The 16,904-nt window shown below is 35.5% G+C and overlaps 1 protein-coding gene and 1 long non-coding RNA gene across 6 annotated transcripts in view; one reads left to right on the top strand and one right to left on the bottom strand.

Annotated features, from left to right (window-relative positions):
- LOC106055103 (enteropeptidase-like) overlaps window positions 1-16,904 on the bottom strand; it is a 26,454-nt gene that overhangs the window by 6,749 nt on the left and 2,801 nt on the right. The window contains exons 1-8 of one of the 4 annotated variants that reach the window (XM_056021265.1): window positions 9,998-10,395; window positions 7,467-7,601; window positions 5,998-6,122; window positions 5,135-5,243; window positions 2,594-2,737; window positions 2,307-2,466; window positions 1,898-2,169; window positions 638-1,114 (exon numbers count right to left, since the gene is read on the bottom strand). In XM_056021265.1, the coding sequence (XP_055877240.1) occupies window positions 638-1,114; window positions 1,898-2,169; window positions 2,307-2,466; window positions 2,594-2,737; window positions 5,135-5,243; window positions 5,998-6,122; window positions 7,467-7,601; window positions 9,998-10,136 (1,561 nt within the window). In that variant the 5' untranslated portion in view covers window positions 10,137-10,395. Of the gene's footprint in view, window positions 1-637; window positions 1,115-1,897; window positions 2,170-2,306; window positions 2,467-2,593; window positions 2,738-5,134; window positions 5,244-5,997; window positions 6,123-7,466; window positions 7,602-9,997; window positions 10,396-16,904 lie in introns of those variants that run through there. The other 3 variants (XM_056021266.1, XM_056021267.1, XM_056021268.1) reach the window with 3 other exon arrangements.
- The window catches only part of LOC106055118 (uncharacterized), a 5,284-nt gene continuing 3,615 nt past the window's right edge, over window positions 15,236-16,904 (top strand). Inside the window, exons 1-2 of one of the 2 annotated variants that reach the window (XR_008776670.1) lie at window positions 15,236-15,341; window positions 15,489-15,807. This is a non-coding gene — a long non-coding RNA (uncharacterized LOC106055118). Of the gene's footprint in view, window positions 15,381-15,488; window positions 15,808-16,904 lie in introns of both variants that reach the window. The other variant, XR_001215511.2, reaches the window with a different exon arrangement.

Below are 16,904 nucleotides of genomic sequence, written 5' to 3'. Positions count from 1 at the left end.
TCCTAGGTCAAGTTGTCGCTATTCAAAGATTTTTTAAAGAAAGTCTTAACAAGTACGAATTTAACACTGAGATTAGACCAAAAGTACTTGAACCGTATGGAAAGTAGCAGCGTTTTTTACAAAGCTTTTATTGACTTTGTCTGTCTGGCCAAATGTTTGTACACGTTATTTCTCCGACCCCAAATCTCGTATCAAGCTGACATTTTTCTTTTATCTGACCACACAAGAGTCAATAAAAAAACAACAAATAGTTAATTAACTATTGGTAATAAATTACTCTGTTTGGTATCTAAAACAAGGGAAAGAAATCGTACTTGACTGATGTGGACTAAAACAATAACAATAACCACTGGTCACTAGCAGCACTCCTTCGGACTACTTTGTAGGTTGTTATAAATTAGTAAGGTTGCTTTGACATCTGAAATTTATGGTTTGTTATTTCATTCCCTTACGGTACGCTTGGCTACTGAACCCAAGGAATTTTGGTTTCGAATATCGGTGAAAAATTTGTAATGGAAAGTAAAGGCAGTTAGTAGTTAAGCTGGTCACATGACACCCTCGTTTACCTTTGTCCATACAAACAAATGACTTTTAAATCATCTGCCTCATAGATTGCAAGATGCGAAAACGAACAAACCTTCTGGGACTTTGGTCAGATATGTCAGATTGAATCCATAGCTTCCATATTGTTCATCACTGTGAAATCTGAGAACTACTGTAGAGTTATTGGACTCAACACTATAAGGCAGCATCTGGCCACATAAATTCGCTATTTCGGTAAGATGGTTTACGTCTGACAAGGTCTCGTTACGCACTGCTATAGTTCCGTTTGTCAAGTTGTTTGAGAACCCAAGGCGATCTTCATTATCGTTGTAAATACGCAAATAGTCGCTGTCACAGCCACCAGACTGCTCCAGGTCAAATTCTACAAAGCTGATGAGAAAAACTTGTCCCGGTGGGGCCAGCAGGATCCATTCGCAGTCCACTCGATCAGCGTAGACGTTTTGGTGGTCGTAGTAAGGCGTGGTGATGTAGCCAGACATTGAAATGATGACCAGAGCTGTACCGTCACAACCTGGAGGTGGTGGTCCAATAGTGGTGGTCGTTGGAGGCTCTGTTGAAAACAAAAGTAGTTATTCTTTTCCGTAGACTAATTCAATGTTGTTATTTATTTTATTTATTTATTTATTTATTGCAGTAATATCTACGCTTAGCTTTTGCCCTGTTGATTTAGACAACTTTTCAACTTTTATTACATATGACCATAATCGTGTTGACAGGGAAGGTGCGCTTCATTCAGATTTCAATGTGAAATCTTTCTCCTATCAATTGTTTTTCACACTCTCTATCTTCAATGTGTTTCGAACAAAATGGCGCTAGATTTATATTTTTAAAATCGAACTGCATTAGGGGTGGGTGATCTGTGACTATGTGTGTATTTGTGTGTGTTTGTGTGTGTGTGTGTGTACTTGTAGGTGTATATGTGTGAAAGGGAAATGGACGGCAATCGGACTCAAATTTCTAACCGTTAGCAAACTCTTTCCATCCTTTGCAATTGTGGCAACGGTTGGGGCTAGGACACTTTAATCGTCAATAATGAAGCCAGGTCCGAAACTTGTAAATCAAACAACGCCTGTCGTATTTTGTATACAATAATGATCAAATGATGTTAAATTTCCCGCTTAGGCTACATTCTGCAGAACCATAGATCTTTCTTTTTGGTGTATCAGGTGAACAGAATACGAAAGTCTTGATAAGGGAAGTATTTTAATAATGTCATTTTTTTTTGCATTTTTCTTTACTGTAAACTCACATGTCTAAGCTCTGTTGTTGTCTGAACATGGAACTATACTAACTTTTAGAGTGAAGATCTCCATATTAAGGTGCAAACACTAACCTATATACAAAGACATATAATTTGCTTGGAATCCGACTCTTCCTGCCGTGTTGTTGTCTGCGGTCATGACTAGGTACAAAGTGTTGTCGGATGTCATGAGTGGCGTTGGCATGACGTCGCCGCAGTAGGTGTCAATGAGAGGGGCGCCATCGTCGGGGCCGTCGTAGACCTCCAAACGCCCACTGGCGCAGCCGTTTACGGTGGCCTCTCCAATATCGATAGATAGAAACTGCAAGGAGACCCTGTAGCCTGGTGATACTGTTATCTGCCATCTGGAAAGAAAGGTGTGGGGGGGGGGGGCATTCTTAATGACCTATCTAGGACAGCACTGATCTATGACGAAGCATAAGTAATCAAATTAAAAGTAGTTTTAGTATTTATGTACGCTTTATGCTATGGTTATTATTACCTACAGTATAATGGAGTCATATAGGGCTGTCCATAGTTTGGAGACGATATGTGCCCAAGGTCTCCGCCATATTCAAACTGACCCAGGCACTGAGAGTGAGCTGTAGTGGACACTTGCGTAGTTTGGATTTGTCCTGACTCTTGAGCTCGGCTCTGATGACCTTGATCATGGTCAGAAAAAACTAAACTAAGAAATTGTCTTGCGTTCTTTCCAAAGCGTAATGTTTTGTTTTTATTTTTAATTTAAATTTAAGTTTTCATTTTTTTAAATATTAGAATAAGATTTACCATGTGAATAAATAATGTTGTTACCAGAAGTCCATCTAAGTTTGAATCCATATCCAGATTTCTGACCATCACTTTGAAATTCTACCAACACTTTACTAGCATTTAGCAGCATGGGCCCTGGAGGTGTTCCACCACAAAAACGTCCTATTAAAAAAAAGAAATTTTTCTGTAAGACTGTTACGTTCCAGTTATTATCAAATTGTAATTGAGTGTTTAAAGTTCGAATTTAATGTTCTCTTTTGTATCTAATGGTGAAACTATTTGCTTACATCTTTTATTTTCTGAGGGCCTGTTATATGAGTACTATAATATCTCAATTCAATTAACGGTCGCCTTGTCACGTGGTACGCTCTATAGAATGCCCTCACGAAGTTCATGAGAGTCTCTTTCCGTCTTGTACGAGGTCTGAGCTAGGACAGCTAAAACTTACAGGAGTCTCTTTGAAGTCATGCTCTAATGAGTGGACTCATTAAAACATGAAATAAAATTATTAAAAAAAAAACTGGACCGATCAACCTGACCTAGCCATCTCTAACTGAAATCTGAAATAAATCTTGTTTGTCTCATGCCAATGTGTAGTCTACCCTAGCCCAGAAAGAATACGAAATTAAATAAGCTGTTGACCAAAGATAAAAGCACATTTCTCACTCCATATGCTTAGACAAATTTGTACTAGTACACCTTCTCTAGTACGGAACTGGATGCATGAATCAGCCAGGAGAACCAATGACTTGGAAGAGTTTTAAGTCTCTAATTTAAAAGACGCACTAGATTAACATATTTGTAGGACATACTTATCTTTACTCATGAAGGAACGTATCATTACGTCTGTAATCTATAAGATAAACTAAGAATACATTTAATATTTTAACTTGAGTTCTCTTTTTTCATATATATATATGTACTAGACATATGTTACCCGCGACCCGCGGGTCTTTATTTGCGCATTACTTTCGATATAGTCACTGAGAGTGTTTTGTAAACAATTAAACGAAATAATAATGTAATAAGTAAAGCGAATGTGTCAATGTAAAAATAGTGTGAATGAAGCTATCAAATCAAAATAGCTAATAGGCTTAAATCCATTTTTTTAAATTAAAACATTTGCTTTTGAATAATCTAGTGGATTGGATTTAGATGTATGTTAAACGTAGCTAATGATCTTTTCACGTTATTTCTCTTTCGCTACGAAAATAATATTAGTTTTGCGAAAATGGTTTACCCGTAGTCGATACATTCTTATCTATTAAAAACGAAAAGAGCGATAGCTTTGTTAAATGAATGGGATTATAAAGTGAACAATTAAACGAAATAATTTTTAGTACGCGATTCATGAATGAATATAGATCTAGGCCTATCTCAACTCGGCTTCGTGGCTTTCGTAAATGTATGTAGCTTTAGAAAACCAAATTTGAATGTTTATTTGATCAAAATAAAAGGTGAATGAACTTTAATTAATATGTTTATGTGTTAAAGTATAAAACTATCTGTGCGAAGAGAAGTTTTATCATCTTAGTGTTGAATTAGAGTTTTAGATCTAGGGATGGGATTATAAAGTAACAATTAAACGAAATAATTTTTTGTACGCGATTCATGAATGAATATAGATCTAGGCCTATCTCAACTCGGCTTCGCAGCTTTCGTAAACGAATGTAGCTTTAGAAAACCAAATTTGAATGTTTATTTGATCAAAATATGAAATGAATGGACTTTAATTAATATGTTTATGTGTTAAAGTATAAAACTATCTGTGCGAAGAGAAGTTTTATCATCTTAGAGTTGAATTAGAGTTTTAGATCTAGGGATGGGATTATAAAGTAAACAATTAAACGAATTAATATTTAGTACGCGATTCATTACGGAATTGTCTAATGAAAGAATGTTCGTTAGGAAATCTGTAATCACAGATATAAGGAACTAATTAATGTAAAAAATGCTGTTGAAACACAAAATTGAAGGTTAATTTTATTATATAATGAAATCAATGGATCTTCTTTTGTATTTTCATGTGTCAAAGTAAAAAACTATCTGCGCAAAGTGTATTTCTTAAAATTAGATCTAGGTCTAAATCCTTTCTATCTTTTCTAATGTCAACATTGTAGACACGGCCTAGATCCATAAAATACTATAGCTGTAATAGAGTCGGACAACTTTATTTTTTTTGAGGGTCTTAAGTTTGTTTTAGGGCTACAATACATACACTACGGTCTAAGTTGGTACCCAAGGAACATTCCTGCCTAGTTTTATCAAGATTGGTCAAGCGGTTTTGATGTCTATAAGTAACATACATACATACATACATACATACATACATACCCCTCACATTCTACTTTATAATATAGATGTAGCATTGTACAAAACAGTACAGTCACTTTGAAATGTTTTTGCTTTTTATTTTATTTATTTTTACTTTTGTTTCTGTTTATTAATTATGAGAATCTCAATTAAATTGTATATTATATGACTTTGAATACGGTTCGCTTGAATATGTCATAATTACAATTAAATCTAGATCTACATCTTTCTCAGACCGACACTTACCTAACGACAACGACGGACTCAATTGCAACACACTGACAAAGTCGTAGAGACATTGGTTGTGCCTGGGTTTCTCTAGGTCAAAAATCTCTATAAATTCTAGCTGTAAAGTCTGGACATAAAGAGAAAAGAAGTCAATACGAATTCTTAAATAAATCTACAACTAAGAGAACAAAGTTATTGATGATCGCATGTCTTCTTGGCGTAGCTCGTTAGTGACGTAGACAGGAGGAGCCATCTCAATTAGTCTAAGTAAATTCACTAGAAAGAATTATTTCATTCAAATATTCTATTCGTTGATCGCTTCTTTTTTTTTTATTCCTAAATGTGAAATAAAGAGATCCAGGCGCCTTTAATGCAGTTGGGGTGTGGGGGGGGGGGGAGTAAGACGTTGGAGAAGCGATCGCCCCAAATACTTTTGAGGAGATATTAGTCAATAGTTACTTTGATATATTCAGTATACCAAGTAGTTTCGTAAACATATATGTTCTTGTATTCCTAAAATAGTTCATAAAAGTAAAAGTAAGTACCCTTTTCAGACCTTTCGATCATCTGTTTGTGTGGCCCAAGGTTAACGAGGGTGTCCTGTGGCCTGCACAACGACCAATCACCTTTACGTTTCCCCAACTAATGTCAGGTACCAATTAGTGCTGGTTGGGCTCAAAGGCTGCTATATGAGTAACGTCGTTGACCACTTACTCCTTTACCTTCCCGTCCACCAAAAACTCCCCAAATGTCCTTCAACATCTGTTAGCTCGAAATTATTGACCCACTCTGGCCTCAATTTAAATGTTCATCATATCTATAATAGTATGACGTATCACTGCAGAAATAAGTTTTGGACTTTAGATATAACATCAACCTACTGTGTTGTCTGGTGAGCTGATGTACCACTGGCAATGGAGGTAACTTGTATAATTCAGGGGGTAATTTTTACTGGATATTGTTCCAGTCTGTGCGATATGATAAGATCCGTCTCCGCATCCTGACTCTGAGAAAGGAAGATAGAAAAAAAAAACATAATTAATTTGCTAATCAGAGAGTAGTAAATTTTTAAAAGATGCCATTTGATTTCTAGTCAGATACATTTACAGCAGATAAAACTCTCTCCTTTCAAACGTATGATATAATCACAAAAGACTTCTTCGGGAGCTGAAGGTAAGCGTTAATATGCGGATATAGAGTATGGATGTGAACTGATCAGAGCCATTACACTTTGGTACTAATATTAATAGTTGCATTGTGTGGTTTCAATGATAATAATTCATTAAAGATCTAGATGGCGTAAAAGAATAAATAATACAAGTTATCAATCATGATCATTATATCCATCATACTCACATGTCCCAAACTCTATTGGACAGCTATATCATCATAATTGATACGTAATTGAACTCAGCAGTTCAAATATTTAATTGATAAGAGGAGGGGGGAGAGAACTGGAAAGTGGAGAGACTTAGCACAAAAACAAGAGAAAGAGATGTTGGAGAAAGAGTACAAAGAGAGAAATTGAGTTGACATGAAGTTAATGAACCATATCATTTTTTTCTGTTTAAAGACAGAACAATTATTTAGAAAACATTACGTAACCCTAGATTATCAAAGTATCGCCATTATTATTCTTTTGGTTCATTTGGGCACCACGTAGTGGCTACAATGAAGGCTCTATAGCCAGTTCTATCAATTAGTATTATTTTAAGGGAACATTATACTATACCAAACACTACATATGTGTATAACAGCTGTGTCATTTTACCCGCCTCGTCTGATCTCAATGGTGTACACTTTCTCTGGTTACGAGTCAGCGCGGTAAAAATGTACATTTGTCTTTAGACACAAAAAGCACTGTTGATACTGTATGTGTGTGTGTGTATGTGTGATAGTGTAAACCTCGTGATTATCTTCTTGAAAATATATCAAAACATGACCTTTGACATTAAATTCTAACCAATCATGGAGGAGGCTATTTGGCTGAGTGGTAAAGCACTTGGCTTTCGAGGGGTCTAGGGTTCGAATCTCAGTGAAAGACTTGTATTTTCATTTTCAAGATATTAAGGACGCCCTTGAGTCCACCCACATTAATTCAACATTAGATGGGGAAAGTCAAGGCGATTGGTCGTTGTGTTGATCACATGACACCCTCATTAACAGTCGTTCAAAGAAATATAAAGCCTTTACATCATCCGCCCTATTGATCGCTAGTTCTGAAAAGCATAGTTTTTGGGGTTTTTGTTTACAATCAGCGGACCTACGAGAGCCTTCTACGATTTTGTGTAAAACTCCTTCGTAATGGGGAACTCAAAATGCTATTAATAAAAAAAAAACTGTCTACGACCTTTGAACTCACAGTTGGCCTCGTCCTCTCCGTCATCACAGTCTCTGTCACCATCACAGATGTATTTGTTTTCAATGCAAGTATGAGTTGTATTGCATAGAGTTGTCGAACCTGGACATGCTATGGCTGCTGGTTCTACAGAGAAAATTAAAGTTCTTTATGGAATAATGGGTCTAGACCAGTGATTCCCAAAGTGGTCTATATAGACCCCCAGGGGTCTACGAAGACCTCCAAGGGGTCCATGAAAGTAAAAAACTAAATTGGGGGTCCATGAGATGCCCACGGGGGTCTACGATAACAGATTTCATTTAAGCACATTATATGTTCACATTCCACTAATGTAATTATTGCATACACTAATATATGATTTGTACCTTCGTTAATCCTTTAAATATTTATCCTGCTATTCAAATGAAAAATTGTTGTAATCAATTTCAATACTTATTTAAATAGCTTAATTTTGTCTACATGTAACTAATATTTAGAAAACAAAGAAAGAAATGTAGACAGTACAGCATTCATTATTTAAAATTGGGATTCATTGCTTCCTTGTCAAACACACATTTGCTAAGTGACTTTTTTATGACGATGTGAACCAGGTTCGCTGGAAGATCATCTGAGACAATGCTACCCTGACAAAAATAAAGATTTTAAAAACTTTCGAACACTCAAAGTTCAAAATAGACCCGCAAAATCATAGTTCGACATCATATAGAGAAGATGATGGTTTGTGAGCGTCTTACAAGATTTCTTTTCTTATAGCAAAATACGGAAAACAGCAAAGGTCAAACATTGATTCTAACAGTCGTTTTACACAAACCTACATCTGTTATTATTAAAAGAATTTCTTTAAGCAACATTACATTTCAAGGTCGCTTCGGTGGCATGAGTTATAAAATTAAAAGCTTGTTATGTAAATCTTTGCAAAATACATAAATACAGTTTGGTCTGACAAGGTGTAGCGCTGTGTGCTACAAACTATATAAAGGTCACCATCTCATCTCATCTATGCCTGTAGTCCCTTCTGGGCAAAGGTTACCAACCAGCTTCCTCCAGGCATCTCGGTTCTGGGCGAATCTCTCCAACTGTCGCCACGTCTTGCCCATCTGCTTCCAGATCGCGGAGACCTGGAGAACCACCATCACCACCGTGAAAAAACCCTGCTATTCATCAATACCTGCCTGAGGAAGATTCTTATGATCTGTTGGCCAGACAAGATTTTGACTGAGGAACTGTGGCAAAGAACAAAGCAGCAGCCCACTGAAGTAGAGACACTGGAGATGGATAGTTCACACCCTTCGCAAGCCTGGATCCAGTATAACAAGGCAAGCCCTAACCTGGAACCCCCAAGGAAAGAGAAAGAGGGGACGGCCCAGAAATACATGGCGCTAATGTCACCGTCTCCTTATATTTCCTTAGGGTTGACCCACGAGACCTTTCCCATGTTTGGGTATAGTAGCAAGGCAGCAGAGGTTTGAATTCAGTTTTCCTTCTGCTAGGTGGGTAGCAAGCCAAGGCAAATGAGCCCTTCCTGCTCGAAGTTCACTGGTTTAGGCTCCAGTTACTCGCCTTTGACCCATCTCCTGTTAATGAAAACAGTTCAGCAGATTCAACTTTTGAGCCACACGTGAAAGATCAAGAAATACACGAGAAACTGCTCTTTGCGAAACCTTTTACAATGATACTTAAGGCATATTAATTAATTAAATAATATTTAATGTTGGAAAGACTACTTCATAGAACGACAAATTTGTATATGAAACATAGTATCCTAAGTTGTGTAGTTTAAAATTACTTTTTCACTCTTCAACTCACTACAGTTAGAAATTTGTTTAAAAAATGTTAATGAATTTGCAAAAATGTGCAAGTTGAGCAAGTTGAGCAGGGGGTCTACCGAAAACAAGAAAACATGGCAAGGGGTCTACGAGACAAAAAAGTTTGGGAACCACTGGTCTAGACGTTGTTCGAATTGTTTATAAAAATATATTTCATAAAAAATGAAAATAAATGTTTCCAAAAATAAATGTTTCCATGATTGTAAAGCCTCTTGCCATTGTAATCATAAAATAAAGTGTACAGACAAAATTAAAGGCCTGTACACAAAGTGATAGACATGTGGCTATAGTTTGGTATGACTGTAGGCCTAATATGGGCGTATAATATAACGATAATAAGTGGACATGTCCAATTGTTGAGCAGTAATTTCGGAGAACTACAAAGAAATGTACATATTTAAAGATTAAGAACACTGGAAGTGGAGACAAAACATAATTAGCGTTTCAAGTTTCATCATTGTGAATTTAGCTGTTTGTATTTTCTCCACTGATTTCATTTTAAATGTTAAATTTGTGTTATTGTCTCAGATAATTTTATTATTTTGTGTTCATATGGTTATCAAGTTTGATCTTAATAGACTATTTTTATAAAACTAATAGATGAACTGGTCTCACTGAATGCTAATATTTTTAGCAGAGATTGGAAATGCAAGTGATTTAAGAAATGTTAGAAAGCATATATTTGTGTGTCGTTACCTATTTTCACTATAACCAGCATGAACAGAAAACAAATATATGTATGCAACACAAGAACGTCCATATCAGCACAGAAATCGGTCGCACTATAAAGATCTCCCCCAGAAACCATGTGATACAAGCTATTGTACCATATCATTATGGCCTATATATTTTTTAAAATTATTTTCTTATCATTCCCGTGAGGGATACATGGAAACATTGAAGAGCTCCACCAGATGATAAAAAGAATATCAAAAACTCTTTTCAAAGTTTTACTTGCAGTTGAGGTGACACTTTTATCTCTCCTGGCCCAGTTCTTCAGTTCACCAATTGTTCAGATTTCATAGTTTAATCTCTGTTTGTGTCTATGTCTTTTCTCTTGTGTTTGAACTTGACAATCTGTGCCTTGAGTTTCTACCACTTGATCGTACAAGCTTGAAATTCCCCCCCCCCCCTTTTCTCCTTTAAAAAAAAAATCCTTTGGACATGATATCAGTATGACGTTAAATTCCACAAACTACATTTGTAAAGTTTTATACTTTCAAACATTGCAGGCATATAAGACTTAATTGTTATTGAGTCCATATTACAACAATTGCTCCTTCACCTGTTCGTACTTTGCATATAGTTTTTCTAACATATTTCAGTGGCTGACCGGTAAAAGTGGAGGGATTTGGTTACACAAACTGTTACAGCACTCCTACGACAAAAGACAAGAGACAGATGAGCTGATGATGATGATTTTACACAGACCCATCTTTGACTTATATTTTTGTCACATAAAACGCTAACAAAATCAATGTCGATTAGAATTTTATTTCGTCGTCAGTGCCGCTTTCGTCTGTACTTTTCCGGGTCTCACCTTTTTTTTTTGCAGCGGTATCTGTAAGAGTTCTCTAGACATCTTTTAGGGTAGCTGGTGGATCTAGTTGTCAGGCTTTCTGCACTATGCCAGTATCAGTAAGTTTACGTTGGAAATGAGGAGCACCATTATCAGCAAGTCTTCCGTTGGGTTTGCTTAATATGGATTCTTCGGCATACCGTCATGCCCTTTATGGCATTGGTAACAATGTTGTGATTAAATATACCCCCACTGGACTGACAAAACCGACTTAATTAATTAATAAATTCACTATAGCTGATTAAGCGTAAATAGGTCGGTCACATCATGCTTATCTTCGTCTACGTTACGTCATTAAACATTCGACCTTTTTTTTTTCGCGGTAGTTTGTACATGTGTGATGTGTCGTCCTCTACATTCAAGTAGTTCCTTTGGTTAACACTGTAACAAATACTAGATCTAACTTCATCAAATTGATACCGTGAAATGTCGACGCCTTAAAATGCTAATGACAAAGCAACGCTAACCTCCCGTGCAGTCCCCAAGACATCACAGGAGAGGTCACGCTGTAAAACAAAAGAAATTAAGGCCCTTTGTTCTGGTTGCGTTAGTGCTACAACGAGCAAGAGAGACAAAATGTCAACATGAATCAAATTTGAATCAAATTATAATTTGTAATCCTAGGGTTGGCATCGAAACTAAAAAAAAAAAAAAAGACAGACACTGGTGTGGGTCTAATTACGGTACGCCGTGTTTCTGATTGCTCTCCTAATTAATTAAAGGCGTTTAAACACACTGTGATACAATCGTATGCTAATTAACACATTTCCTACTTATTAATATAAGAAACATAAACGATCTTGTAAGTGCAGGCAGGCGCGTGGCTAGACATATAACGGCAGTAATTAGAGGACCGCATCTAATCGATTCACCTACATCGCAATATGCTTTATTACCGGCGCGATGGCCCATCTGAACCTAGACAATACTACTGAAGACAGTGGATAGTTGAGGCCACCGTGGGGCTACATTGTGGGTCAAACACGTCGAACATGGGAAGGAAATGTTTGTTGAATGAAACATTTTACCATCTGTCTGTAATTGTAGAAAACTTGTCGAACAAATGTTTAAAAGACAGGCCTATTTTTCATTGGTGGAGCGAGAGGGGCAAAGAGAAATGAAACAGCTGCCCCCATTTAGCGCACAATCTAACTCGACAGTTTTAGACATTAAAGATTGTCTTCCTAAATGAATGGACTAGATAAAAACTGATCTTTAAAACTTTCTTTCCCTTCCCCATCCCCGCCCTTTTCGATCATACGAATCTGATTTCTGAACTATTTTATAATTAATGAGTCTCTCCAATAAAAGTAAAAAAAGGATAAAACTTGTAATGTCTTTTAAAACCAGAAAATTTAGAGAACAACATTTTATCGGCCTCTCTGCGGTGTACAAGGCATTGACATTTACAATAACCAAAACGAAAGCATCCCCTACATTGCGTTCAGAAAGTACACACACAAAAATGTATGTGGTTTCAAATATGTAAAACTCATCAAAACATTTTCTTTGCTCCGAGTGCATTAAAATTTTTACCCCATGAAAAACATCGAAATATATATATGTTTATATCAATGTGAAGCTAGGTGCTGAAACAAATGAATGATGCATACATAGTGAACATAAATGAAAAGCAGCACCAGGGACCACGTTTTTTTAAATGAGAGAAAGTAGTCAACCAGTGACCCTGAAAACGACAACACTGCCTAGCCGTAACGCACTGCAAAACGAATTTCACCTCTTGACCAGTGTTTCCCAAACTTTTGACTAAAGTGTACCCTTTTATAATGTTTGTAACGCTGAGTACCACTCGCCTTGCGTCTATGAGAAGAATGAACTTAATAAATGGGTATTTAACAAATAAATCCGCATAGTTAATGAGGTGCTACGCGTACTCTCTCCAAAGTCTTCCCATATCCCTAGGGGTACGCGTACCCCACTTTGGGAAACACGGCTGTAGACCCTCAGAAGTCCAAAAACATATATGTTTAGAACGGCAATGCCCCTAATAAAACATCGTTGATACGTTGGTTGGGTGGGAAGGTTTGTTTTCTTGATACGTTGGTTGGGTGGGAAGGTTTGTTTTCTTGATACGTTGGTTGGTTGGGAAGGTTTGTTTTCTTGATACGTTGGTTGGTTGGGAAGGTTTGTTTTCTTGATACGTTGGTTGGTTGGGAAGGTTTGTTTTCTTGATACGTTGGTTGGGTGGGAAGGTTTGTTTTCTTGATACGCGACCTAAATCGCTACTGAACGTGAGAAGCTGAGATAATGAACAATTACAGGCAAGCAAAGTGGTAAATGGAAGAGTTTCCACCACTAAATAAAGTTGTTAACTACAGTGACTAAGCTTTATACTCTTGACATATAAGACCATTAATCATTTCGATTGTATAATCACATTACTCCAAAGTGTGCGTATATGTGTGGGTATAGTTGTGTTTCCTATTGGTGTGTATGTGTTTGTATACGTGTGCGTCTAGGTGTGTGTCTTTATGCTGTGTAATGTAAGACAAAAAAAAAACTACACCTGGGTTCAATAGCACCTTGTTAAAGTAAAGTACGTGAAAGGTTAATCAAACCAGATCTAAGTGGTTGGCAGTGACCTCATGGCGCTATTAGACATATTTTAATATAAGTAGTATCCGTTTTATCGGTCGACCGGTTAATCACACCATGCAATTATTCGGACCCTATTTGGACAACGAAAATGTTGGTGTAATCGGACCAACTGGATGAAAACAAAAAGCGGGAAAACATAAACTGCATTTTGTTATTACGTCTGCCTTAAACTTATACTTAATTTGTAATTAATAAATAAACTATTTTTAACTGTGTGCCATGAGATAAAAAGCAAAATAGACCAAATTTTATTTTTGAAAGAACGTCTATTTACTAATATTCCTATAAGATATGCTTTTAGAAACATACAGCACTTAATAAATTACATTGAACTTAGAAATGAGCCTTACAAAAAAATTCTACCTAGCAAATTATTAGCACAATTCGTATTTTCTACATCTCAATCTGTCAGTCCGACAAAAAAGTCTGTACACTTTATTTCTTCAACACACAATCTCGGATCAAACTGAAAATTTGTTGGTTTTAAATCCTTTTGGTTTTTAATAGCTTATGAAAAGGCAATATAAACCTTCTCCCAAATATCCCCCTTTTAGATCACAATAGTAATTGAACCATATAGCGCATTGAGTGTGCCATAAGTATGAAAGTTACGCTAAACAAAAACAATTATGAACAAACATAGGTGGAAGGCGAACCCAGGACAAAAATCACGCTCAGTCACACCACGGCAAACAAGCGTTCTCTCAACACACCATAACTTTATTATAACAAGCATAAACTTCATCACCTATTTTACAACGAGGTTCCTGTAGTCCTAATTATACGGTCATAGTAAATTGAGACACGGAGAATCATGTACTCTACGTAAAAAAAATAATTCTAATCGCACAGATTTATTATTATTAGTCTAGATTTCTAGATCTATTACAAATTTAATTACATGACTGATCCAAACTAATTGACACAATTACATTTAATATAAGCTTTTTTTAAGTATTTTTTTTTTATTTAGCTTAATATAATAACGAGGATGTCTTTTGTACATGGGAGATGACCCTGGTATAATCTTAGTCTTAATACTTGTATTTATCATAAACCTTTCATTACTTTTATTACTACTGCTGCTGGTATAATACTATGATTATTATTTGACTATTCTACACAATGTTCGTATTTGAAAAACGTATTTTACTTATTCTGTTAGAGACTCACATTTTCTAGCATGCGATTTGTTCGGTATTTCTTTAGTACTATCTGTAGCTGTGAAGTATCTTAGCTTACAAAACTTGAAACAACTTGAATAGCTTCTTTGGTGAATAAAACTTATGATAATTTTAATTACAATGTAGACAAATTCAACTTGAGATAGCATGCAATAAATATAGTAGTGATAATATAAGATGGTATTTTGAACTCACTACAAAAACACGTCTTTTCACTCTGGCAATCTGGAGTAGTCTCTCCTACCCAACACAGCTGACGACAATGCCGCTTATCTTGCATCATTAATACATAGCCACTAACCAATCACTAACATCTTCTCACCGTTATCATAGAAATACATACACAGGCATAAACTCCATACAATTCAGATATGTATTTAGATTTTATTTTTGGTCTGAAAGACTAGAATATCATTTTATGTAAGTGTCGCACCTATTGAATTAGTTGCATTGTAAAAATGTCCATATTCTAATGACGTCATTTTCATGAGTATTTATTTTGTGCAGTAGGTGATCTCCCCTTGTTTTTTATGACGTAAATTGTCTTAGCTCGTCTGGTGCATTCACGCCATTTTGTTAGACTGAAGTAGTCTATATTATGTTCAGCTATTGAATTTCTCATTGGATCTGGTATTGGATAGCCTTATCGTTGTCCTTGGTAGATATTCTTAAAGAATTATTTTGACCCCTGTTTAGGGTGTTTTATTTCATAATGTATAGTTAATTTTTATTTGGATTCGATCGTATTCGTATTTTGTAATTAGACTAGAAGATAAGAAGAATCTGTTCTTTATTTTTTTTATAGGGTCTCAGTTTCAAGTATCAGATGTAGGCTACAGGACTGAGATTTTCATCTCTGGTTTTCTGCCTGATGTTTGATTTACGATACTGAGGTTCTGGATTCCAGACTAAGGAGTGCTATGTTCAGACCTGGTTATACAGTTTGAAGTTGTGAGCTTTGGTGCTACTTTGAACTCTGATATTAGGTGTCGGTGAGCAGTATATTGACTAGAAGATAATTTGGAATTGTCCTGACATTTGAACATACAGTTTGATGAGCTGTTTCATGGAGTTGTTGTCTTGAAAGATTGTGTGGTCAATATTATTGAACCTTATAAGTTAAGGTGAATTATTCTTGTTTATTTTTAAATATTTAAGTATTTACTAGAATCTTACTATAAGTATTGATTTTGTATACCATACTATATGTACTCATATTTCTTTATCATTATTGTTAATCATTTGTCATTTTTCATTGTAGAAATATCATTAGATTAAATTTATAATTTTAGTTAAATCATCACACACATCGTTTATTAGTTTATGCACAACTGGGTGTGTATGGTGTGACTGTCGGGCTGAACTTTGGGACCAAAATAACATATGATATAAATATAATACTTACACATATGGTCATTCAAATTAATTATTTTTAATAATTACACACCTTAATACATTTGTAATACTTAATAACATTTTAAGACCTGACAGTAAGATTGAACGTCAAATGAAAATGTTGGCGCCATTTCTTTCCAACGTAAAACTAAAGGCAATGCATAAATCAATGACAACTAGGAAATACATTTTAAAGCTCTACCTCATCCTTTATTAATTAACTCATCAACAATTTTTAGCGGCCCCCGAAAGGGGAAAATACGCTATTAGTTTTGTGCAAAATGTCTGTCCGTCCGTCCCGTTTAGATCTCGTAAACTAAAAAGATATTGAAAATCCGACATCACAATATTTTAGACCATTCAAAGCTCTGATGCAACGGCTACTTTTTTTTTTCTGAAAGCGAAAAATCTAATTTTTAAAATAAGTTATGCAAGCAGTTTTTTAAAGAGAAAAAGCTAATTAGTATGCATTATAAGTTAGACCTAAATTAAAACGAATAGTAATCTTGTAAATTTCATTTTCGTGCATTTTTTTTTTTATTGTGGATATATATATTTTCTTTTCTTTGAGCAAATAAAAACATATTAAAAAAAAAAAAAAAAAAAAAAAAAGCCCACAAAAGAGGCAAGATGGCCCATAAAAGAGGCATATAAAGCCCAAAAAAGAGGCAAAGAAAAGAGGCATAAAGCCCAAGGATTCCTATGATGATAAAGCTAAATCTGAATAGCGCAAATTCTGAGGTTTCCTTTTAAAAAAAAAAAAAAAAAAAATTGGAATAAGAGATTGAGCCTTTACAAAACAATTACATCATGTATAAGACTTCAG

Source organism: Biomphalaria glabrata, chromosome 2, assembly GCF_947242115.1.
Source record: "Biomphalaria glabrata chromosome 2, xgBioGlab47.1, whole genome shotgun sequence".
Taxonomy (NCBI): Eukaryota; Metazoa; Mollusca; class Gastropoda; family Planorbidae; genus Biomphalaria; species Biomphalaria glabrata.
Note: the sequence above shows the minus strand (reverse complement) of the source record. Positions and strands in the feature narration are given on the sequence as shown.